The sequence below is a fragment of the Schistocerca piceifrons genome, chromosome 5 (genome assembly GCF_021461385.2).
Source record: "Schistocerca piceifrons isolate TAMUIC-IGC-003096 chromosome 5, iqSchPice1.1, whole genome shotgun sequence".
Lineage (NCBI taxonomy): Eukaryota > Metazoa > Arthropoda > Insecta > Orthoptera > Acrididae > Schistocerca > Schistocerca piceifrons.
The window spans coordinates 58,020,569-58,044,160 of NC_060142.1; the positions used below are offsets into that span (position 1 = coordinate 58,020,569).

Consider the following 23,592-nt stretch of genomic DNA (forward strand, 5'->3'; position numbering starts at 1 on the left):
TGAATTAGGGTGTAGTGGTTCCAGATTGTGTTGATTGAAATTTTGAGGTTTTGGAGGGAGTGGAGCTGGAAGTGGGAGATTGAGTAGATGGGAGAGACTGGGTTTGTGTGCAATGAGAGGAGGTTGAGGTTTGCTGGAAAGGTTGTGAAGGGTGAGTGAGTTGTCTTTCCGGAGGTGGGAAACCAGGAGATTGGATAGTTTTTTGAGGTGGAGGGTGGCATGCTGTTCTAATTTGTGGTTGGCCTGTAGGAGGATGCTCTGAACAGCCGGTGTGGGTGTGGGAGAGGAAAGATTAAGGACTTTTATTAAGGATAGGAGTTGATGGGTGTGTTCATTGGCTAAGTTGATGTGTAGGTGAAGGATTAGGTGGGTGAGGGCAATGGATTGTTCAGTTTGGAACTGGTATAGGGACTGATGGAAAGAAGGGTTGCAGCCAGAGATGGAAACTTTAAGTGTGAGGCCTTTGGGGGTAATGCCAAATGTTAGACAAGCCTGAGAAAATAGAATATGGGAGTGTAATCTGGCTAGGGCAAAGGCATGTTTGCGGAGGGAATGTAAATAAAACTTAATGGGGTCGTTGTGAGGTGTTTTGAGGGTGACATGGTATTAGAAGGTGGAAAGTGTAACATGAGGTTGAAATGAAAATGTGTGCGAGTGTATACCTGTCCTTTTTCCCCCTAAGGTAAGTCTTTCCGCTCCCGGGATTGGAACGACTCCTTACCCTCTCCCTTAAAACCCACTTCCTTTCGTCTTCCTCTCTCCTTCCCTCTTTCCTGATGAGGCAACAGTTTGTTGCGAAAGCTTGAATTTTGTGTGTATGTTTGTGTTTGTTTGTGTGTCTATCGACCTGCCAGCGCTTTCGTTCGGTAAGTCACCTCATCTTTGTTTTATATATATATATATATATATATATATATATATATATATATATATATATATATAATAGAGGGAGACATTCCACGTGGGAAAAATATATCTAAAAAGAAAGATGATGAAACTTGAATGAAAATGTCTGCTTGTGTCTGTGTATGTGTGGATGGATATGTGTGTGTGTGCGAGTGTATACCTGTCCTTTTTTCCCCCTAAGGTAAGTCTTTCCGCTCCCGGGATTGGAATGACTCCTTACCCTCTCCCTTAAAACCCATATCCTTTTGTCTTTCCTTCTCCTTCCCTCTTTCCTGACGAGGCAACCATTGGTTGCGAAAGCTAGAATTTTGTGTGTATGTTTGTGTTTGTTTGTGTGTCTATCGACCTGCCAGCGCTTTTGTTTGGTAAGTTTCATCATCTTTCTTTTTAGATATATATATATATATATATATATATATATATATATATATGTGTGTGTGTGTGTGTGTGTGTGTGTGTGTGCATGCTTGTGTATCTTCTCCAGGTTCCTGAAGGTCAAGGTTCTTGTTAAGCTCCAAATTGTGGATGAACAAGTCATAGGTTTTGCATCAAGACAGTGCACCAGCTTATACTGCATTGCCTGTTAAGAGCTTTCTAGTGAAGTACAACTTCATAGTGTGAGATCGCCCACCTTATTTACCTGACCTAAAACCATTTGACTTTTATCTATTCCCCAAAGTCAAATCTGCATTAAAAGGAACAAGATTTTAGTCTGTTGAAGCAGTGAAAGAAGAAGTGGCATGCATCATCAAGGAGCTCACATAGGAAGACTTCTAGCACTGTTTCCCTTAATGCAAAATTCAGCTGAAGCATTGTAGGGATAGGGGGTGAAGTATATTGAAGGTGACAGTAACTAAATATGTTTGTTTTTTAAATAAAATGTTTTACAGCAATAGTCCCATTATTTTATAACAATATCTCGTATGTGTGTATTTTGGTCCAAGTGAGAAACTGACCTAAACTTTTTGTTTTATATTTAGTGCATTTAAGATGTGCTGTAATGTTAAAGGAATATAATAAACCTCCGTATCAATATCAACGAAGTAGAAATAAGTACATTTTTATATGTGTGACTTTAGTGGTCCAAGGGAGCCTTGAGTTGCTAGTAACTTAACAAAGATGTACTGATGAATGTTTACTCTTATTATCTGATCACCAGAAAGAAAATACAGCCTGTACATTAAACCACAAGTAAGCTGGTATGTTGGCCACTATATATATTTAATACTCTCCTCAAAGAAATACCCGAACGTAGATAAAACTGTAATGTGGTGGCTGGTAAATAAAATGTAAACAATACCCGCACAATAAGATTTTACATGGCAACTGCGACCAAAAATGGAATCCACTACAATAACTAAAAATGAGTATTATAGTTTTTCCACTATTGGCTAAGTGCAGAACATCCTCTTAACACATCCCAAGTGTCTCATGATTGCCTTACCACTGTTGAACGCTACCTTTCCCAGTGGCCTTCAGACTTCAAACCCACTACCTCATTACTAACCCGCAACTACTTCTCATTTGACAGGAAGGTATATAAACAAATCCATGGCACAGCCAAGGACACCCACATGGTACCCTACTGTGCCAAACGTTTTATGAGCTATCTAGAGGAGACCTACCTAGCTTCCCAAAACACCAAACTCCTAGTCTGGTTCAGGTTCATTGATAATATCTTCATGATCTAGACTCAGGGCCAAGACACCATAACTTCGTTCCTTTACAACCTCAACACCTTATCTCCTATCCGCTTCACGTGGCCCTCCTCAACTCAGCGTGCCACCTTCCTAGATGATGACCTGCACCTCTCTGTCAACATTAAACACACCAACCACCAGTACCTGCATTTTGACAGCTGTAATCCCTTTCACACCAAAGAATCCCTTCCATACAGCTTGGCCACCCAGGGACAGCAGATATGCAGTGATAAAAACACCCTTGCCCAATATGCTGAGGGTCTTACCAAGGCCTTCACAGACAGGCACTCTCCCCCAGATGTAGTCTGCAAACAGATATCCCATGCCATTTCCCCTTACAGCACCAATACTCCTACCACCCCCAAGAACCAGCCACAAAGGAAGGGCCCCTTCATCACCCAGTACCACCCTGTACTGGAAAAACTGAACCACATCCTTTGCCAGGGCTTTGACTACCTATCATCGTGCCCGGAAATGAGGGACATCCTACCCCAGATACTTCCCACCCCTCCTAAAGTGGTATTCAGTCACCCCCCAATCTCCACAACATCCTACCCTATGCCACTACCAATCCTCGCCGCTTGCCACAAGGATCTTATCCCTGTGGGAGACTCAGGTGCAAAATCTGCCCAATCCACCCACCCAGCACTTCCTTTTCGGGCGCACAACATGCAGCTGGGCATAACAGACTTGATTTCAATGGCTGCTTCACTACCCAAGCCACCTGGATCATTCCCTCGACGCCCCCAGGGGCTCAGCATTCCTTTGCTGGGTACGGGCTTGGCGACCCCGGGGTTCCTGAGCTGGGGACTGGTAAGCGCCGCCCGTCCCCTGTCACCGTAACCTCTGAGCATACTTCAGCGAACACCGTGCGGCGCGGCGGTGGAACGTTGTGTGTCTCAGGGAATGAGGATTTTGGCTTGACCGCCCGGATCGTGAGGATGGAATAAACCTCTATAAAAAAACCCTCAATCTCAAGGTGTGCTGCGCGCTGATGAGATGCATGGCTGTTGAGGTGGAACAGTCGATAGCGGGCAACCTCTGGGGAACCTGCCGCACCTCAGTTGTATAAGGCTTACGTAGGCACGCAGGGCTCTGTCTAGGTGGACTTCTAGTTCCCTAGCTGCTCGTGGGACCGCAATGGATCCTTCGAAATCCTCTTTTCTTCCTCCCAGCGGAAAGGGTGGGCCGCTGGAAGGTTCTAACACCCAGTCTCTTAAGAGGGCCCGTGCAGTCAGTCCCCCTGACTCCGGCGCTTCTTTAACAAGTCCAGTCTTAGGTAACAGAATGCATTCTTGTAATCCGAATGTGTTTCTCATTGTGAAACGGAAGGAGGGTAGTTTTGAGAAGGTTTCGCCCTTCTATATACAAAAGGGTCTGGAGGGCATCTGTGGCTCCTTAAAATCAGTGAAGCGTTTGCGTAATGGGACCTTGCTCGTGGAAACTTCCACTTCCAAGCAAGCCACTAACCTGCAAGCTGCTAAATGCCTTGGGGAGTATGCCATAGACACTGAACTGCACAGCACCTTGAATTATAGCAAAGGTGTGGTGACGTGCCGGGATCTAGTTGATATTCCCAAGGAAGAACTGCAACGTGAGTGGGCTCCAGAAGGTATCGTTGACGTCCAACACATCATGAAGAGGGTTGATGGCACTCTTGTCAAATCCGACTCCTTTATTCTAACCTTCAGTAGCACGAAACTTCCTGAACATGTTAAAGCTGGCTTCCTTCGCCTTAGTGTGAGGCCTTATTTCCCGGCCCCGATGCGCTGTTTCAAATGCCAGCGTTTTGGGCATACCACCCTCGGCTGTAAAGGCGAAGCGACTTGTGGAAACTGTGGTCAGGCTGCTCATGAAATAGCTGGTTGCTCGTCTCCGGCTAAATGTGTTGATTGCTCTGGGAACCACCCTGTTTGGAGTCGGGACTGCCGTGTATTTTTAGAGGAACGCAAGGTCCAGGAAATAAAAACGACCAAGCGTATCCCCTATGGTGAGGCCAAGACGATTTATAAGTCGATGCAACCTCCCACATTTGCTACATCTTTTGCATCCCTGGTACAGAAGCCTACTCCAAAAGTCGATGCCTCGACGCAGACTGAAGTGGTGAGTGTTGGCACTAACACCTGCAGCTGTCAGTGCACTTGCACCGCAGCCGGTGTTTCAGAGCCAGTAGCCCCTACTCGAACGGCAGACAAAGGTACAGTGGCGAACTTGGTCCGGCCCCTCGCGCCTCCACCAGCTGAGGTTGTCCCCAAGCCCAGTGCGCCAATTACCACTCCCACATCAGCTCCCTCAAAGTCCGCCAAACCACAGAAAGCTACTGTACAGCAGCAACAGCGGGTCAAATCCCGTGGGAAACCATCTGACCATGCGGATGTTGTTTTACGCGAGGCTTCATCTGACTCTTCCCCAGAGTTGATGGAATACGATGCATGTGTGGGGCACTCATCTCGTCCCACGCCTGCCCCTCCACCTGCTGCAGTCTCCCCGCCCCGTCGGAGAGACAGGATGAAGGTGCTACCCCCAACATAGATGGCTCCCATACTCCAGTGGAACTTGCAAGGGTTCAGGACGCATGTGGAGGAACTTCGTCTACTTTCTCAGGGTAGACCACTGTGTCTCTGTCTCCAGGAGACGTATTTCCATCCATCGTACTCGCCTGAGATACGAGGCTATACACTCCACAAAAAGGACGACCTGCGTGGAGAGAGAGCTAGAGGAGGCGTAGGTATTTTCGTCAGGACAGACTACCTCTCCTCGCCTCTCTCACTTACGACGACTCTACAGGCTGTCGCTGTGTCCGTGCACGTGTGTCATCCATTGACTGTATGTTCACTTTACTTGCCCCCACATGATGGCTCTTTATGAAGCGGCCCTCACCGACCTTCTTACACAGCTCCCCCAGCCATTCATTATTTGTGGTGATTTTAATGCCCACAATGTGCTTTGGGGCTCTGCAATTACCTGCCCCAGGGGTAGAGCAATTGAGCGGCTTCTCCTGTCTTCCTGTGCCTACTTGCTCAATGGAGGACAGAGTACTCATTTCTGCACGGCGACTGGGTCGTTCTCTGCCATAGATCTCTTGCTCTGCTCTCCAGCTCTCGCCACCAGTGCTCACTGGGAAGTGGTCGCTGACTTGCACGGCAGTGATCATTTCCCCATCTGGATTCACCTGCCAGATAGCGTGCGCCCCGAACGGAGACCGCCACGATGGGTGCTCAGTGGCGCTGACTGGACACTTTATAGCATCCATTCCACAGTCCACCGGAAAAGGCCACCTGTGCCTTGGTGGAGTGCCGACTGCCGCTCTGCAATCAGGACCAGGCGTGCGGCTCTGCGTCGGTTCAAGTGTCGGCCGACTGCTGAGAATCTTGCAGCCTTTCGGGTGGCGAGGGCAAGATGTCGCCGCATTATTCGTGAGAGCAAGAAGAGGTCGTGGCAAACGTTCCTGAACACCATTAATCGTTCCACCAAAAGTTCCATTGTGTGGGAGACCATCCGGCGAATTTCTGGCAGAGGAGGGAGGTGCCCCATTGCTGCTGTAATGACTAACGGCACTCTCCACACAGATCCGCGAGACATTGCCCAGACTTTGGCGGCGTATTTTGCCACAGTTACTGCAACAACCAGTCAGGATCCAGGTTTCCAGCGCCATAGAGTGGTTGCTGAGAGATGTAAACTGAACTTCCAGTCCACCTCTCCTGAAGTGTACAACTGCCCATTCTCTATGTGGGAGCTGGATTCTGCATTGTCTGGAGCTCGTGACACATCCCCTGGTCACGACAGGATCCATTACAGTATGCTATGGCACCTCACAATGCGCAACAGAGAACTCCTCCTCGCACTTTTTAATGACATTTGGGCATCGGGTCACTTTCCTGACGTGTGGCGTGAGGCAGTTTTAATCCCTTTTTTAAAACCTGGGAAAGACCGCACGAGCCCAAGTAGCTACCATAGTATTGCCCTCACTAGTTGCATAGGGAAGACCTTGGAGCGGATGGTCAACCGCCGCCTTGTCTGGATGTTGGAATCCCGGCAACTCCTTAGTCGCTTTCAGTGTGGGTTCAGGAGGTTTCGTTCCACCTTCGATAACCTTGCCCTCCTGGAAGCGGCTATACAAGAAGCTTTCCTACGCCGTCATCACCTTCTAGGTGTATTTTTCGACATCGAGAAGGCCTACGATACCACTTGGAGGCGTCTCATCCTGGCGCAGCTTCACGAATGGGGTTTTCGTGGTTGTCTTCCTCTTTTTATTCAGTCTTTCCTCTCGCCACGATATTTTAGATACCGAATTGGTGACGTCCTGTCTGATCGCTTTGAGCAGGAGTATGGTGTCCCTCAGGGTAGCGTTTTAAGTGTGACTCTGTTTGCCATCGCTATTAATAGCATTATGTCCATAGTGAAAAGTCCTGTCCATTGTTCTTTGTTTGTGGATGATTTCTCTTTGTTCTGCTCTTCTTCAAGCCTTTGCAACGACAACTCGTCAGTTGCAACTTACGATTAGGCGTTTGGATGACTGGGCGCAGAAGAGAGGATTTAAGTTTTCCACCGAGAAGTCTGTATGTGTTCTTTTTAACCGTTCTCGTTCGATTTTAACCTTTCCTGAGTTGCGCTTGAGGGACACTATTCTTACTTTTAAAGACACGGTGAGATTTCTGGGTCTCCTTTTTGACTCGAGGCTGACGTGGTTACCTCATCTTAAAGACCTGAAACGGCGGTCACTTCAGGCTTTAAGTATTTTAAAATGTCTTAGCCACAGTACATGGGGAGCTGCCAGGACTTGTCTGCTCCAGTTTTACAGGGCGTTTGTGCGAACTCGGCTCGATTATGGGTGCACGGTGTATGGGTCTGCGAGGCCTACTTACTTAAAGATGTTGGACGTTGTGCACCATGAAGGGCTTCGGTTGGCCACTGGGGCATTCCGAACTAGCCCCATACCAAGCCTCTGTGCAGAGGCAGGTGAACCGCCACTTCATATGCGGCGACGGCTACTTATGGTACGCCAGGCGTATAAAACTTTGTCCACACCCTACACACCTGCATACCATACCGTTGCTCAGCCTCCTCTGGCACGGTTATTTCATAACCGGCAACATGCGACGCAGCCCTATGGGATTCGCGCACAGGATTGCCTCGCTGCGATGTCTGTGGCTGGTCTTCGTGTTTTACGTCGCGGTTGGAGCAGATCTCCACCTTGGCTCCTCCGGCGTCCCAAACTTATTTTAGATTTGACTCGTTTTAAGAAAGATGGCACACCAGATTTTACGTTCCAATCTCTGTTTTTTAACATTTTAGATGTGCATCACGGTTTCACTGTCGTTTATACTGATGGCTCGAAACAGAAGACTTTCCTTGGCTGTTCTGTGGTGTTCCCTGATCGTGTCACCCGGATTCGCCTCCCTGCTGAATATACCATTTTCGCAGCGGAGCTCCACGCGATCCTGAAGGCACTGGAGCAGATGCATCGTGTTCGGGGCAATCGATTTCTTCTCTGCTCCAATTCTCTTAGTGCCTTACAATCGCTGCAGAGCCTATACCCGACTGAGGAGATGGTCCAGTTGATACACGACCAACTGTACTTGCTCCAACAGCGGGGTAAAGAGGTATCCTTCTGCTGGGTGCCTGGTCATGTCGGCATATGGGGCAATGAACAGGCTGATCGGGCTGCCAAGGAGGCCTGCAGAGAGCAGGATGTGGTCCAGTGTCCTATCCCCTTGCAGTCAGTCATCGCTGCACTCCACAGGAAGTGCATGGAGTTGTGGGAGGACGAATGGCTGGCGGTGTCGGCCGATAAACTGCGGTCGGTAAAGTCAACCACTCGGCCGTGGCGTTCCTCCTGCCGGTTGCTCAGGCGGGAAGAGGTGGCCCTCACACGTCTGCGGATTGGGCACTGTCCTGTGACGCATAGCTATTTATTACAGCGGGAGGATCCTCCGTTTTGTGACGCTTGTGGTGTGCACATCTCTGTCCGGCACATTTTAGCCGACTGCATTTTATACCGTGATGCAAGGGCAGAAGCACAAGTTGATGGGGATCTGCCTTGTGTTTTAGCTGACGATGAGACGTGTGTGTCTAGGGTTTTTAAGTTCTGTGATGTGTCTGGACTCTGGCCTAAACTTTTAGGCTGGAGGTTTTAGTGTGTTGCAGAGTGGCTGACTCCTCCCCTTTTTCCTTGCGGTCAGCCAGCCACTTCCATCTGCTACATTGTTTTCGCTCCCTCTACCATTTTCTTCCTGTGTTGTCCATGTTTTTCTGCTGACGCCCTGCTTCATCCCACGCTTCGGTGTGGGTGAGCACATTTTTTCAATGATTGTTCCCCGTGTTTTATGTTCCATTTTATGTCAATGTTCTGAGGGTTTTTTTTTCTTGACACCCGTCTCACTATGATACTGCACGGGCGCTGAAGACCTTGCTGTCGTGCGCCCCCAAAACCCCTCTCCTACCTACCTACATTCCCTCGACATCCAGCTTTTCTGAACTGTGCCCGTGGGACTTATCATTACAACACATTCTCTGCTCCCGTAATTATCCCAACCTCAACTTATGGTAGTATATTGTCCCTCCACATTTCACCCAACCGTTTGCACCCACCTGCCCCCCATCCATCATCTCCTCCACATTCCACATTCTCATCTCCCACCCTCTTTATTTGCAGCCTTATGCCAATGCATTTGCCTGTTTTTCCCCACTCTCTCCTTTTTTCCCCCCTACTCCCTGCTGCACAAAGTCCCGGTGCTGCACCTGTTGGCAGTCTAGTCCCTCCCGCAACGTTTATCTCTCTCCCCATCCGTACACAACTATCTCTTATCCTTCCTGCCTCGTCCAGATTGCTGTTTGCATTCCACTTGATAGATGCATTCTGACCCAAGATGCTGGAGTTGGCGGTTGTGTGTTCACGAGGTGTGCTTCCTTGTGTGTGTGTGTGTGTGTGTGTGTGTGTGTGTGTGTGTGTGTGTGTGTCTTGTCTTTTGCTGATGAAGGCTGTCGCGAAAGGTTTGTTTAATTGTCTTTTAAGTGTGCCTGTCTGCAACATGGTGTGTCTTCTTTATGGTAAATAGCAATCTGTCTTTTCCTACAGTGTTGTTATTCCTGCCTGGAGTTTCCCATGTTTGATTTATTATTTTTTCTGTTTATAGGTCTTGGAGTTGAGCTAATGATGAACTTGCTCCATATGTTATCTCCAACTAATGTCGTCCAGCTGCAAAGTCGCTCAAACAAACGAAACTATCCAAAACACCTGGAGGCTGAATATGTTCGAAATTACAAAAGTTCTTTGAAATACACTAATTACATTAATAGAAACCTTTCTTATGATTTGCATCTCATCCCATCAGCTGCAGAGTCTAAATCTGAAGGACAAGAAGCTGAGTGGTAAGTGGCTTTTTAGTAGATCTTAGGATTAGTGGAAACTTGCATTGGGGAATGAAACTGAGAAACTGTGCGGTGTCATGGTTCCTTCCATCCTTTACCTGCACCTAGCTGTGAACTCGTTGCAGCAGATCGCCGGTAGGAAAGCAGAGCAGAAACCTATCGTACTGCAACTCGCACCAGGCTGCATACAACATAACTATTCCAAGAATCGGGAAAAGGCCTTAATTTTGAATGAAAGGTGGAAATACTAACAAAACTCTGGTATATTCTGAACCTTGATAATGTACATGTTCACTGCCAAGCCCATGCTAATCTTAACACAGTCATGCACAAACCCTTTCATTCGCATTAACAAGTTTATGCTAATGTATTTGTCGAAATCTGAACAGCTACTTACCATGGATTGTTCTTAAATGAAAATGTTCACCATACTATTAAGTTTATTGATGTCTAATGCGCTCAAGGTTTTAGTCACTGATCTGCTTAATATGTCATGTGGAATAAATATGCCTTCATTTTAAAACACTTCTGAAACATGTAGCATAACTAAAACCGGCAAATTATAACTTCCTTTGGAGTTCATACTACACACGACTGTATCATTGAAAGGCTGTGCTCTGACTTCTAGACTGCTGTAAGCATTCTATATCTCCAAGAGAAAAGACGCATGAAGAATACTCCATTCTGATAGGTCAGCTTTCTTTAAGGCCAATAGAAAAACATATTCTCCTACATTAGTCTGCACTTTTAATGACTAATCAATCAACAAATAACACACTTTTGAACTGTACTTTTTCCCAAAATAAATATTTAACATTCTGATATTGTGTTCATACTTTACATTATTAACTATTTTCATTTGTATTCTAATTAGCTTTTCTTTTACCATAAACTTACTTAACATATTATGATACAAAATTTCCCATCATCTCCATTCACACTGTCTTAAAACTTTCTCACACTAGTTCGTACAGTGTTCATCAGTAGAACAATGATCTATGTATTTACTTTAGACCTCATTCACGCATCATTCACACTGGTAATAGCATATACAAAAATGTATCAACATAAAAAACATAAATGCCTTCAAGAAATAAATAGAAAAATTCACAAAACATTCTCTTGAGCTGTTTCTTGAATGCCTCTGTGCACTGCTGGACTCTGGTGGTCAAAATTCTTAACTACATTATAGTTCTTTCTGTTTAGTCCTGTCCGCTACCATTCTCTAGCAGTTGAAAATTAGAACTACGTACTATAGTGATTTGAGAATTTCTGTGTAAATTCTAAAACCACTCAGCCTTCTACCGTCTTGAGTACACGATATTCTAGACATGAGTGTGGGATGGTAGAATCTTACCTACCGCATGTCACGTTTGTGTGTGTGGGTTTAAAATCAGTCGCGGGAAGAAAGTTAGACGTGGTGGTCGGACGGCACCGACAAGTAGCTGTCGGGCAATCCATAGATGTTTTAGTGAGTGTGTAAGGCAGAACCATGGAGTTTATATGCAGCTCTGTGCTTATTGTGACATTGACTATTGTTATTAAAACAAGAACAGTTGAAAAAGTATTCTTGTGGACTCTCGACACAACCTTGTTAGAGGCAAGACTCATTTTATGATTCATGTTAAGAAAGGTCATGGTATCCAAGCCAACTTTCTTTTAACTGAAACTCTACTTGTTTCTAATGTCCGACTGTACAAGAGACTTGGAGGAAGTTACATATTCATGTGGAAAGTGAGATTTTTATTGTATATGGAGGTAAAATACGTCGTTAGTTGATGAAAAGTAAAGCTTGTATGTCTACTTATTTCATAAGTAGAAAGACTCTAAAAATTCCTGTATCTGGCGTTATTCGAAGGAGAAGAAGTGAAGAGGGTTTTCAGCAGCTGGCTATTCAGTAAAGAAGAGTGGCTGCAAATGCCAAGTAAGTCATCTCATAAAGAAGTGGAAGGTGGTTTGGGGAATAAGCTAATATAACCCAGATCCAAACTCACACTTTAAGTCATCAGAATGTTAGAATGTGGTGATCTGTGTGAAAGCACTGAGAAAACAGGAATTTTAAGTCAAAAATGAGAGAAGAAGCTGTTATGTGTTGTCAAGGCAACCAAACATAATAAGACAAGGGGATTACTCCGAGACATTGGAATATGTTCAAGTATCCTATGGAGCAAAATTTAAATGGAAAAACATTGAAGAAATCAAAAATTCACAACGATAATAATAGTAAAGAAGATTTCGGCGTATTTGTCTAAGAAGAAGTACGCATAGAATGCTTCAGCTGAGAAAATCCAGTGCAGGGAGTCTACAGCTCGCACATACATTGCGGGGATGCAGACGCAGAAACCAACATATATCCGACGCTGCTGGCACCAGCTGCTGTTCACCAGTGCTGACCTGCCTCCACATCCGCTCACCTACGCAATGAAAAATCTATGCCGGGTGAGGGTGAAACAAAACATGATTACTTTAGTACTAAGTGGTACAAGATACGGTTGAGTGAACTGTTATTGTGTAATTATCATATTTAAAGTTAGTTTTAAATGCTTGTAAGAGCTATGGCATATAAAGGTATGGAAAATATGCAACAGGTTGGAGAAACTCAAGTAGAACACCTTCAAGGTCATTCCAAAATTCTTTTGGATGTACATTTCCTGTTGGATTAAAACGTAAAAACTGCCTGGTAGCGACATATAATATTTCAGATGATTCTGCTACAAAACTATACTAACAACTGTCAGTTCCATGTCTGAGGTTAATTTCACCTTGGCATAATCTACTGCTATGCTCATCCAACTTATTTTCAACCTCTTCTACCTGGTTAGTTAACTGAAGATTAGCAAAGAAGTGCCTCACTGGGCTGAGTTGATAAATTTAATCAAAGCTCAGAGTCTTAAGTTAAGCTTATTAAATTCTCAATTAAATACTCAAATGACAAATTTAGGTTTGTTAAACACTAAAGTCGACTCTCAAAGCAAGGAATTCAATAATATATGCGAAGGCATGGGTGCTCTGAAGACTGAATTCGACGTCATATGTAATAAAGTAGAGAATTTAAAAGTAGATTTAAAGAACGAGTTGGCAAATTCTTTGACCACTCATATAAATCATATGTTTACTAACCTTAGTCAGAAAGCAGAATGACACTTTTCAAGATTTATCGAAAATTTTAGAACCTGACATTGAGAACAAATTTACTAATGTAGAATCAGAACTTATTGAAAAGTTAGGATCTTTTGAAAACATTTACAATATTAAATATAATGATGTAAGACAGGGAATGAATAATTTAAAGAGAAGTGCTAGTCTGCCAGTGTTCAAGAAAAGTTAATATCATATCTATGGGACCCAAAATATTATAATAGTACTTGGGGTACTATAAGGAAATATTTCGATTGGCATTTAACACAAGCAAAGAAGAAGAAGAAGAAGAAGGGGAAATACAATGTAAAGGATGTAAAATTGTATATCCCCCTGGGACGTTAACATTCTAAGTTAACGGACGGAGTAATGACCATCGTATCCCGAGTTGCTTTCGATGGTTCTTCAAATTAGTTTCCTGCACTGAATTCCTTTAAAATCTAGAACTATTCTGTAATCCTATTGCTTAGAAAACTGGATATGACTGTAAAATAGAGAAAAACTTAAGAGAATCACAGAAAATAAGTAGTATCTAGACTAAATAAACTAAATAGAGTAGTATATTTGTGGAAAATATAATAAGATGTGACTAGCTGAACAACTGTTATTCCGTAGTGTATAGATTTTCTGTTTTGTATAGAGTATTTTATACCTTTTATGAGATGTGATATAGATGGGAGGGTTTGTATAAATTTTGAAAGGGGTGGGTATTGTAGATAAAAGCATGATTTACAAGAACAGGTAAATCATGACTAACACAAAACACACATCACACCTTTCAAACAACCCTCACAAACAAGTGTGCCTGATTCTTCATCATTTGCCATTTCCATAGAGTTGCTAGGATTTACTTTGGGGTCCTCAAAGGGTGAAGGTGGGATAAGTCTGTTCTGTAGGAGACGATTTAACACCAAATCACCTCTGGTGTCTCACTCAAGTACCTGAGGGGTAGGGATCCAAGGGATGGGGGATGGGAAGGGTTTCCTGTCTTTGGGGCTATGTTCTTTCTCTTCTTCAATCCTAGCATCCATATTTATTTTTTTGTTTCGTACTTCTCATTTGAGGACCTGTCTATCTTTTGCCTCTTTCCATATTCACAAACTTCTATCGCTGAAGTCCTTCCTTATTTCTGTGGTTACTAAAAACCTAACTCGTATCTTTAGATAACAAGGCCGAGGAATCAGACTACACGAACACACATCCACATATACACAATTATACACTTCTACACAAACATTAAATCACATAAGAGGAAGCCTGTCACGATGTGAGAACTGCCAGGTGTTGTAGGGAAAATGTGTATACATATGGAAATATGTGCACATGTATAGGAAGCTATGACAGTTCTACATTGAATATACGTAAGAAGAGGTGCACATACATAATTAACAACTATAAAGTAGTAATGAGTAATGGATAAATAAGAGAGAGAGGCATGAGCAAAGAAAGAAAACGAAAGTAATGTCAGTGTAATAAGTACACTGATGAATTGAAGGATAGTGGGACGTAAATAGTATACATAGATATAGTATCTATTGAAAATATAGAAGTTTATAAGTAGAGGAGGACTCTAGGGAGTAAATGATGTATTAACAAATGAATGTGAAGTTTAAAATAGATTTATATCTTTACCAGAAGATACTTAATTATGGTATACATAGAAATGCATACTAGGGTAATGAACTGTGAGGCCTACTCAGAAAGGATAAGGGGGGCGTACCCGGCATTCACTAAGTATAAAGGGCAGGTGTACCTACGTGGAGATAGGACGATCTGTGGCCTAAAAAATACTGATGTTTTGTAAGGGACTTACCTACCAAAATGGAAAGAGGAAGTGCTCCCATAAGGTCAACCCACAAGCAATGAATAGGCACTGATCCTAGGAGAAGGGAACAGTATCGTGACAAAAGTCACAAATTTTATTGGGATTATTGTGGGGAGTGTGAATTCTGTGAACAACTAGCATTATTATGTTTCATGGAACGAAATGAGAGACAAAAGAACACTTTCATTTTTTCCAGAGGTCCTCCAAGCTACAAATAATGAAAATAGTACATACTAAGAAGAAGGTGGTACAAAAGATAAGAATAGAAAATAGTTTACTCATGTGTCATAAACACCTGAAGTTTACGATTGGGGGGGGGGGGGGGAAGAGTTCTCACAATTCCTAAATATTAGTAAAGCTGACTCAAACCATGAGCAAATGCTCATGTCTTAGTAACAAAATAAAGTTAGAAAAGAGTAGAGAAACAGTAAGCGAAAGATTATTCAAGAGAGAACAGAGAATTGTTATGGAAAGGAAAGATATGTATATAAACATATGTAAGAAATGTATACTGTTAAGATATGAAATTTTATTGTGAGTGATATTATTTGCATAATGATTATGTATAAAATATCGCATTTTCGATCTGAAGGGGGGGGGGGGGGGATATGTAGTGAATCATGACTTTCTGTGTAAATTCTAGAACCACTCGGCCTTCTACTGTCTCGAACACACAATATTCTGGATATGAGTGCGGGATGGTAGAATCCTACCTATTGCGTGTCACATGTTTGTGCGTGGATGTGGTGGTCGGAATGCTGGGATGGTTCCTTTCAAAGGGCACGTCCAACTTCCTTCCCTGTCCTTCCCTAATCCGCTGAGACCGATGACCTCTCTGTCTGGTCTCCTTCCCCAAACAACCCAATCCAACCCTAAGGAAGAACCATGGAGTTTATATGCAGCTCTGTGCTTATTGTGTCATTGACTATTGTTATTAAAACAAGAACAGTTGAAAAAGTATTCTTGTGGACTATCGACGTAACCTTGTTAGTGGCAAGACTCATTTTATGATTCATGTTAAGAAAGGTCCTGGTATCCAAGCCAACTTTCTTTTCACTGTAACTCTGTTTGTTTCTAACATCCAACTGTTCGAGAGTCTTGCCGGAAGTTACATATTCATGTGGAAAGTGAGATTTTTATTGTGTATGGAGGTCAAATACGTCATTAGTTGATGAAAAGTAAAGCTTGTATGTCTACTTATTTCATAAGTAGAAAGACTCTAAAAATTCCGTACCTAGTGTTATTAGACGGAGAAGAAGTCAAGAGGGTTTTCAGCAGCTGGCTATTCAGTAAAGAAGAGTGGTTGCAAATTCCAGGTAAGTCTTCTCGTAAAAAAGTGGAAGGTGGTTTGGGGAATAAGGCAATATAACCCAGATCCACACTCACATTTTTAGTCGTCATTACTTTAAGGTACTTGACTGAATCCCCTTCAGACCATCTGTCACTGTGCACACATGAGTCATTCTCCCAATACATAGCCTCTAGACAGGAGTGACATATGGCAGTCTGGGCCCTATAATTATAAAGTTTTTTCCAAAAATTTTAGAATTATACAAATTATCAATCCTGGCTTCAAATTTTTAATCTTTCATAAAATTCTCATTCTTATAAACTGAAATTATAAATTTCTTTCTCCAAACTTGGCAGTCTACAACTAACCTAGCCTATTCTTTTAATTCCTTTATGAAAAATCATTTCTTACTTGACAAAATTGATGCAAATTTTCAAGACATGTTTTCAACATTTTAATAACTTTTTCAACATGTGCAAATTCATGCTTCATGAAAGTCTTTTGAAGTTAACTATTTATTCACTTTTTTTATTTAAAGGCACTGTGATTTGTGTCCTTCCATTTAATAATGGTATTTTATTCTACCTTAGCACCAGCACATCACTATAATCTTTTCATCACATACATTTCCCCGGTTTTTGATTATTGCACCATTGCATTGTAGTGTCCATAACATTCCCCCATTCTCCACATATCTGTCCTTCCAGGGTCTACATGCAATGTTGTCCCTGAAACCATACTTCTGTCTAAGGCTACTTTCTTTACGTACATCCTAATACACAATCAATTATTATTACAAGAAATTATTTACAAATTTTATATTTTGTTTAACTTGACTTCAAATGAAAGTAAATTAACAGAGTGTTGCTTCCTTATTTTACTTTAATCAGCATGATCAAATCTACTAGAAATTTTTGGGGAATAAGAATTTATTTATTAGAATATAAGAATTTCATTTCATTTAGAAGACTTAATGATTTTTTTCAAGAAACTAGTTGCTATTGAAAGCAAAACTTAAACTTTTTCTTTACTTTAGCTCAACTTGAGAACATTTAATTGCGAAAAACAATTTCACGCAAATCAATTATTTACAGACTTTTATGATACATAGCTACCACTTTTATGCATTGTCTCTTTGCAACACTTCTTCTTTTTTTTTCCCACTATTGAACAGAAATAAGTTTTTTTGTTTACGATATATATATAATCTTCACATTCATTCACATTCCTTTCATAATAAATGTCCTTCAGTTTTATCCAGGTATATTTTTTGTTATATTTGTTAAACTTCCTTTAACTAGGAGGCCCCTGTATATCCAATTACATCATTACAAAATGCCTTTTCCTGAACATTACACTTTAATACTCATCATCAAAATCTCCTTTATTAGCTGTACTTGTCATATCCATTCCCTACATTTCACTTAGCCTCCAATTTATTTTTACATTTTCCAACAGGATATTCCTTCTTATCTGCCATTATTTTAACTAGTACATCAATACTTTGTACACTCCCACGTACCAGGGAATAAGTCAATCCTTCCTCTCAACTTTCAGCAGAATGACACACCCTTTTTCTCCTTTCCCTTTACGTCATCACCTTCGCACCTTAATTATTTTCTTACATCAATATACTTATGTTGTCACTTCACCCCATTACAATTTGACCCCCATTTTTCTCACCATAAAACTTATTTTGTCATAAGAAACCATTACGCCCCTCTGAGGCTGTCAAATACTTTACCTTCACTGATAGAGAAGAAAATTAAAGATGATAGATTCAGCTCAGAATGATAGAAGGGAAGATTGACAATACAAAAAGAAACTGAAAAAGCATTTTCAGTAACTCGAGCACCTGGTGTTCGTCAAACATCGAGCATTGCATGGGTTGCAATGCCCTCTGAGGCCTCCAAGCTTATCTCACATCTAACTCTGGCACCTCTTTTGCTTTTTGTTCTATTTTTTCTTGTACCACCTTCATTTTCTCAGGGTCCATCCCCACATCATCCCCATACTCACTTAGTCCTCCAAATCTTCCATCCTTCTACAATACCTAATTGGTATACTGGTTACTTCTTCATTGGTCATATTATTTTTTTCAAAAAAATGGTACAACCACATCTTTCCCATTTATTTCAGAAATTACCACATAGCCTCTCCCAAGACTTTAGACATAATAAACCCTATTTTTTGTCTGTCTGACCACAAGCTAGGTAGAACACCTTGAAAGTCATTCCAAAATTCTTTTGGATGTACATTTCCTGTTAATCAAAACGTAAAAACTGCCTGTTAGCGACATATGATATTTCAGATGATTCGGCTACAAAACTACACTAACTACTGTTAGTTCCATGTCTGAGGTTAATTTCACCTTGGCATAATCTACTGCTATGCTCATCCAACTTATTTTCAACCTCTTCTACCTGGTTAGTTAGCTGAAGAATATTTTCTTCAGACACACCCACTCGGTCAGACACACTTTTTACTTCATTCATACATTTGGCATATTCAGAACTGATTTTACTGTTTAACAATTTGTGATCATGTACACATATAGACTCTACCACTGCTATTTTGACCTCTACTTCCTGCACAGTTTCTTTTATCAAATCTACCCTTTGTTTGTTTCCAATAGCAATTCACTTTTTACAGTTTTAATGCATTGTTGGCAGTTATTCTCAGCTTGAGAAATTTTGGCATCCACTTTACTTTCTAATGGCTTCAAATCATTTTTCTACGTTTCTTTTAAAACAGCAGTCTGCTTTTCGAGCATTTCATCAAGTTTACTAATTTTGTGACCAATTGTTTCAGCCAAATTAGTATGTTGTTTGTTTCCATCTTTTATGGAACCCATTAATGCCGCAAACATTTCTTCCACACCTCCAGGCTCTATTTTCTGCATCACTGTTTCCTGTTTACCTCATTCCACCAGTACTATACCAAATTTGGTATCCACATTTGATTCAGTAACGCTACCAACATCGTCAACACACAATTGGTTGTTACTGATCTCATGCTTAATGTCACTTTCAGGATATACACCATCCACACTATTTACATTAACTGACATCCCGGAAACAGATTCTACTCCACTGTCCGTAAATAACACAGAAATATTGTCAAAAACCTCCTCTTTTACTTTAAAATCTATTTCTTTTCTCTGTTCGGGTGTGCTGGTTTGTGAAGCACTTACAGTGAATGTGAGTTCTTCCTCTTTTGTCTTATTTACAAAATCTTTATCACTTTCCATGTTACTCAGTCTTTGCACGCGCGCGCCCTCACACACACACACACACACACACACACACACACAACAACAAATGTAACATACTTAACTTATCTTTTGTTGAATGCTGCAGCCACAGTGTGCTGAAACCTTTCATCCTTTACTTGCAACTACCTGTCAACTCATTACAGCAGGTCTCTGGTTGGAAAGTTGAGCAGAAACCTACTGTACTGCAACTCGCACCAGGCTGCGTGCAACATAACTATTCCAAGAATCAGAAAAAGGTCTTAATTTTGAATGAAAGGTGGAAATACTGGCGAAATGCTGGTATATTCTGAACCTTGATAAAGTACATGTTCATTATCAAGCCCATGCTAATCTTAACACAGTCATGCACAAACACTTTTGTTCATGTTAGCATGTTTATGGTAACGTATTTCCCAAAATCCGAACAGCTACTAAAAATGGATTTTGTTCTCAAATGAAAATGCTCACCATACTATTAAGTTTATTGGTATCTAATGCACTCAAGTTTTTAGTCACCAACCTGCTCAATATGCCACACGGAATTACTGTCTTTTCTCACACACAAAATTACTTAAAAATCAGTACTTTCTAAAAAGCCACACTGGAATAAATATGCCTTCACTTTAAAACGCTTTTGAAACATGTAGCATAACTAAAACTGGCAAATTATAACTTCCTTTTTGGAGTTCATACTACACTTGACCGTACCATTGAAAGGCTGTAAACATTCTATATGTTCCAGGGAAAAGATGTGTGAAGAATACTCCATTCGGATTGATCAGTTTTCTTTAAGGCCAATAGAAATAAAAAAAAAACTGTTTCCAGTATTAGTTCGCATTTTTCATGACTAACTGATCTACAAATAACACACTTTTGAACTGTACTTTTTCTGAAATAAATATTTAACATTCTGATATTTTATTTACACTTTACATTATTAAATATTTTCATTTGTATTTGAATTAGCTTTCCTTTTACCATAAACTTACTTAACATACTATGATACAAAATTCCCCGTCTTCTGCATTCACACTGTCTTAAAACTTTCTCACACTAGTTTGTACAGTGTTCATATTTAGTTTAGACCACATTCACGCATCATTCACACTGCTAATAGCATATACAAAACTGTATATACATAATTAAACAAATCAGCCTTCAAGAAATAAACAGAACAATTCACAAAAACATTCTCTTGGTCTGTTTCTTGAGTGCCTCTGTGCACTACTGGACTCTGGTGGTCAAAATTCTTAACTATATTAGAGTTCTTTCTGTTTAGTCCTGTCCACTACTGTCCTCTAGCAGATGTACTTGACTGAACCTGCTTCAGACCATCTGTCACTGTGCACGCATGAGTCATTCTCCGGAAACATGGGCTCTAAATAGGAGTGATATAAGCCTCAACTGCACTAACAACACATACTTAATTTCTGACATTCATGGTACACTTCAAAACTAAATATTTTTAAAAACTTGTACAAAAATTTTCAATTGTCCCAATTGCAAAACATATACAACATTAAATTTGATAACTAGTTTCGATTGTTCATACAATATTCCAGGTCTGAAAGCACAAGCAGGAACAGAAAATTTCTATAAATTGATGTAATCAGTCTTCAAGAATATATTTCAAGGTACAGTAATGTAAAAAAGTAATGACATAACAATCAAGGTAAAGATTAGTCAAAAAACAGTGCCAACATATACAGTAAGACTGACAGCACTTTACCTAACAGTAATAACTACAGAATTAAAACTAAACACACCTCCAATGCCAAATTTAACCTAAACATGACGTATTAAATAACTCATGAGTGTATAAAATTAAATGTTATGACTGTGGTCAGTGTTACATTGCCAGACGGGCCATTCTTTTTATACTTGTTTCAGGAAACATACAAATTAATTGCCCTTTGGTGTGCACATCACTGAGAGGGCTATGTGGTAGAGGGTATTGGATGTGGTATGATGTTGCGCAATGGGCCCAAACGAATGACACTGGATTTGTTGGAATAATTAGAAACTTATAGTTGTAAGGAAAAAACCCTTGATCTTATATTACTTCTTTAATATTTTTGATGATCTTCTTTAATTGTATTTAGCTGATGTTTGCTGGAGAGTTGTTTGTTGTGTGTTGTCCTGACAATTGCAGTCTGCATTTCTGTCTTGCTGCTTCCATCTGCTCAAGCACATTTGACATCGGTCTTCACTGTAGTCATGTGCTGGCAAATAGTGGTTCATCTACATTGGCAGTCTTTCAACCTTTATTGTTATTTTGGTTGCTTGTCATTAATGTCTGGTAGTTTTATGGCAGTCCTTGGCTTTCAACATTACTTAAATATATTTGTCTTTTTCCTGTAACTGTTCTCTTTCAAGTGATCGTCACTTTCTCACTATAGTTTTGCCATTAGATTGTCAGATACATTTGTTTCTCTTACCCTTGTCTTTAATCCTTTCTTTTACTTTTTAATACTATAATAATATTTCTTATTTGTAGTATGGTTTGTAGCTGTGCATACTTGTGCACTACCTACTGCTTTTATCTGCCAGTTATTAATTGGCCTTTACAAGCACACACAGCTGTTAGCCCTCTGCATCCACAGCAGTCTGTGAGTTTATGTGCATACCATTGAACAACTGTTCACAGTGCTTTTCAAATAGAGGACACTTTTCAAATGGAGGACTATGGAATGTTCAGCTGTCATGACACAGCTTGTGTTGGACTGAAGTATGTGGTGATGAGAGGATGTACGGGTCGCTAATATCGCCTATTCCATCAAAGGCAGGTCTACCTGTGAAACCAGTCATGTGGTCTACAAGCTAAGCTGCAACCATTGTGCTGCATTCTATGTAGGCATGACAACCAACAAGCTGTCTGTCCACATGAATGGCCACTGACAAACTGCGGCCAAGAAACAAGTGGACCTCTCTATTGCTTAACACGCAACCAAACATGATATCCTTCATTTCAGTGACTGCTTCACAGCCTGTGCCATATGGATCCTTCCCACCAATACCAGCTTTTCTGAATTGCGCAGGTTGGAACTTTCCCTGCAATACATCCTACTTTCCTGTAACCCTCCTGGCCTCAACCTTCATTAGTCGCAGTCGTCACCCATCCAGCCCCTTCCCTGCTCCCACTCCAGCACTACACAGCCGTCATTCCACCACCACACCCAGTCCTTTTTTTATTTATTTTTCTCTATTTCTCTCCTTTTCCGCTACTTCCCTCCTCCCCCTCCCCATCTCTCTCGTGCCCGCTGCCAACCTGCAGCTCTTCACTGTCCGCTATCCCCACCATACTATCCCTCCCCCTTCCTGCCCCAGGCTCCTCCTTTCCTCCACCCAGTCGCCACTCCCATTGTGCATTGGTGCTGCTGCCTGAGGCTGCAGTCATGTCTGTGAGTTTCATTTGCGTGAGTGTGTGTGTGTGCGCGAACGTGTGTCTGTTGTTGACAAAGGCCAATGGCCGAAAGACTTAAGTGTGAAAATCTTTTGTTGTGCCTATCTGTGACTCAGCATCTCCGCTATATGGTGCGTACCAACTTTAAATATCAAAACTGTTTAAGACAGTTCATCCAAAGCAGTTTTCTGTTTCTGCTTGTTCTTTCAGATATGAGGATAGTTGTATGAACAACCAAAACTAGTTTTCAAATTTAATGTGCATCTTCATATTTTTGTGTCACAAAGACTGATCCATAAAATTTCTGGCATGCAGCCACATAATCTCTACTTCTTCTAATATTTTGGCTGAATACTGTCCAGCCGTCTTCCGAGTTAGTCGAGGTAACTAGTTCAAATTTAATGTTCTATATTATTTGCAGTATAGATAATTTTAAAAAAATCTGTATTTTCTTTATTTTGTTTTTATCCATTGTTCGTCGAAGTTTGTGTTGAAACCATTCTCTGCTTTATCCTTTCTCCCACGGGTACTGGAAGCCAAGACTCCCTTCAGTCTCTCTATTGGGCAGAAGTAGTAGGAAGCTGGTATTCTGTATTAGTGCATGAAGTATTTTCATCAACTCACTAAGAACACTTTCTCTGTAAGTCAAAGATCTGGCTTAATCTTATTTCTGAAGACATATTGAATGTTTCACAAAGGAGTAGT

The 23,592-nt window shown here is 41.4% G+C and overlaps 1 protein-coding gene across 1 annotated transcript in view; it reads left to right on the forward strand.

Annotated features, from left to right (window-relative positions):
• Positions 1–23,592, forward strand: part of LOC124797983 (polynucleotide 5'-hydroxyl-kinase NOL9) — an 82,437-nt gene that overhangs the window by 28,273 nt on the left and 30,572 nt on the right. The window contains exon 5 of the mRNA XM_047261162.1: positions 9,743–9,977. Coding sequence (XP_047117118.1) covers positions 9,743–9,977 — 235 coding nt within the window. The remainder of the gene's footprint in view (positions 1–9,742; positions 9,978–23,592) is intronic.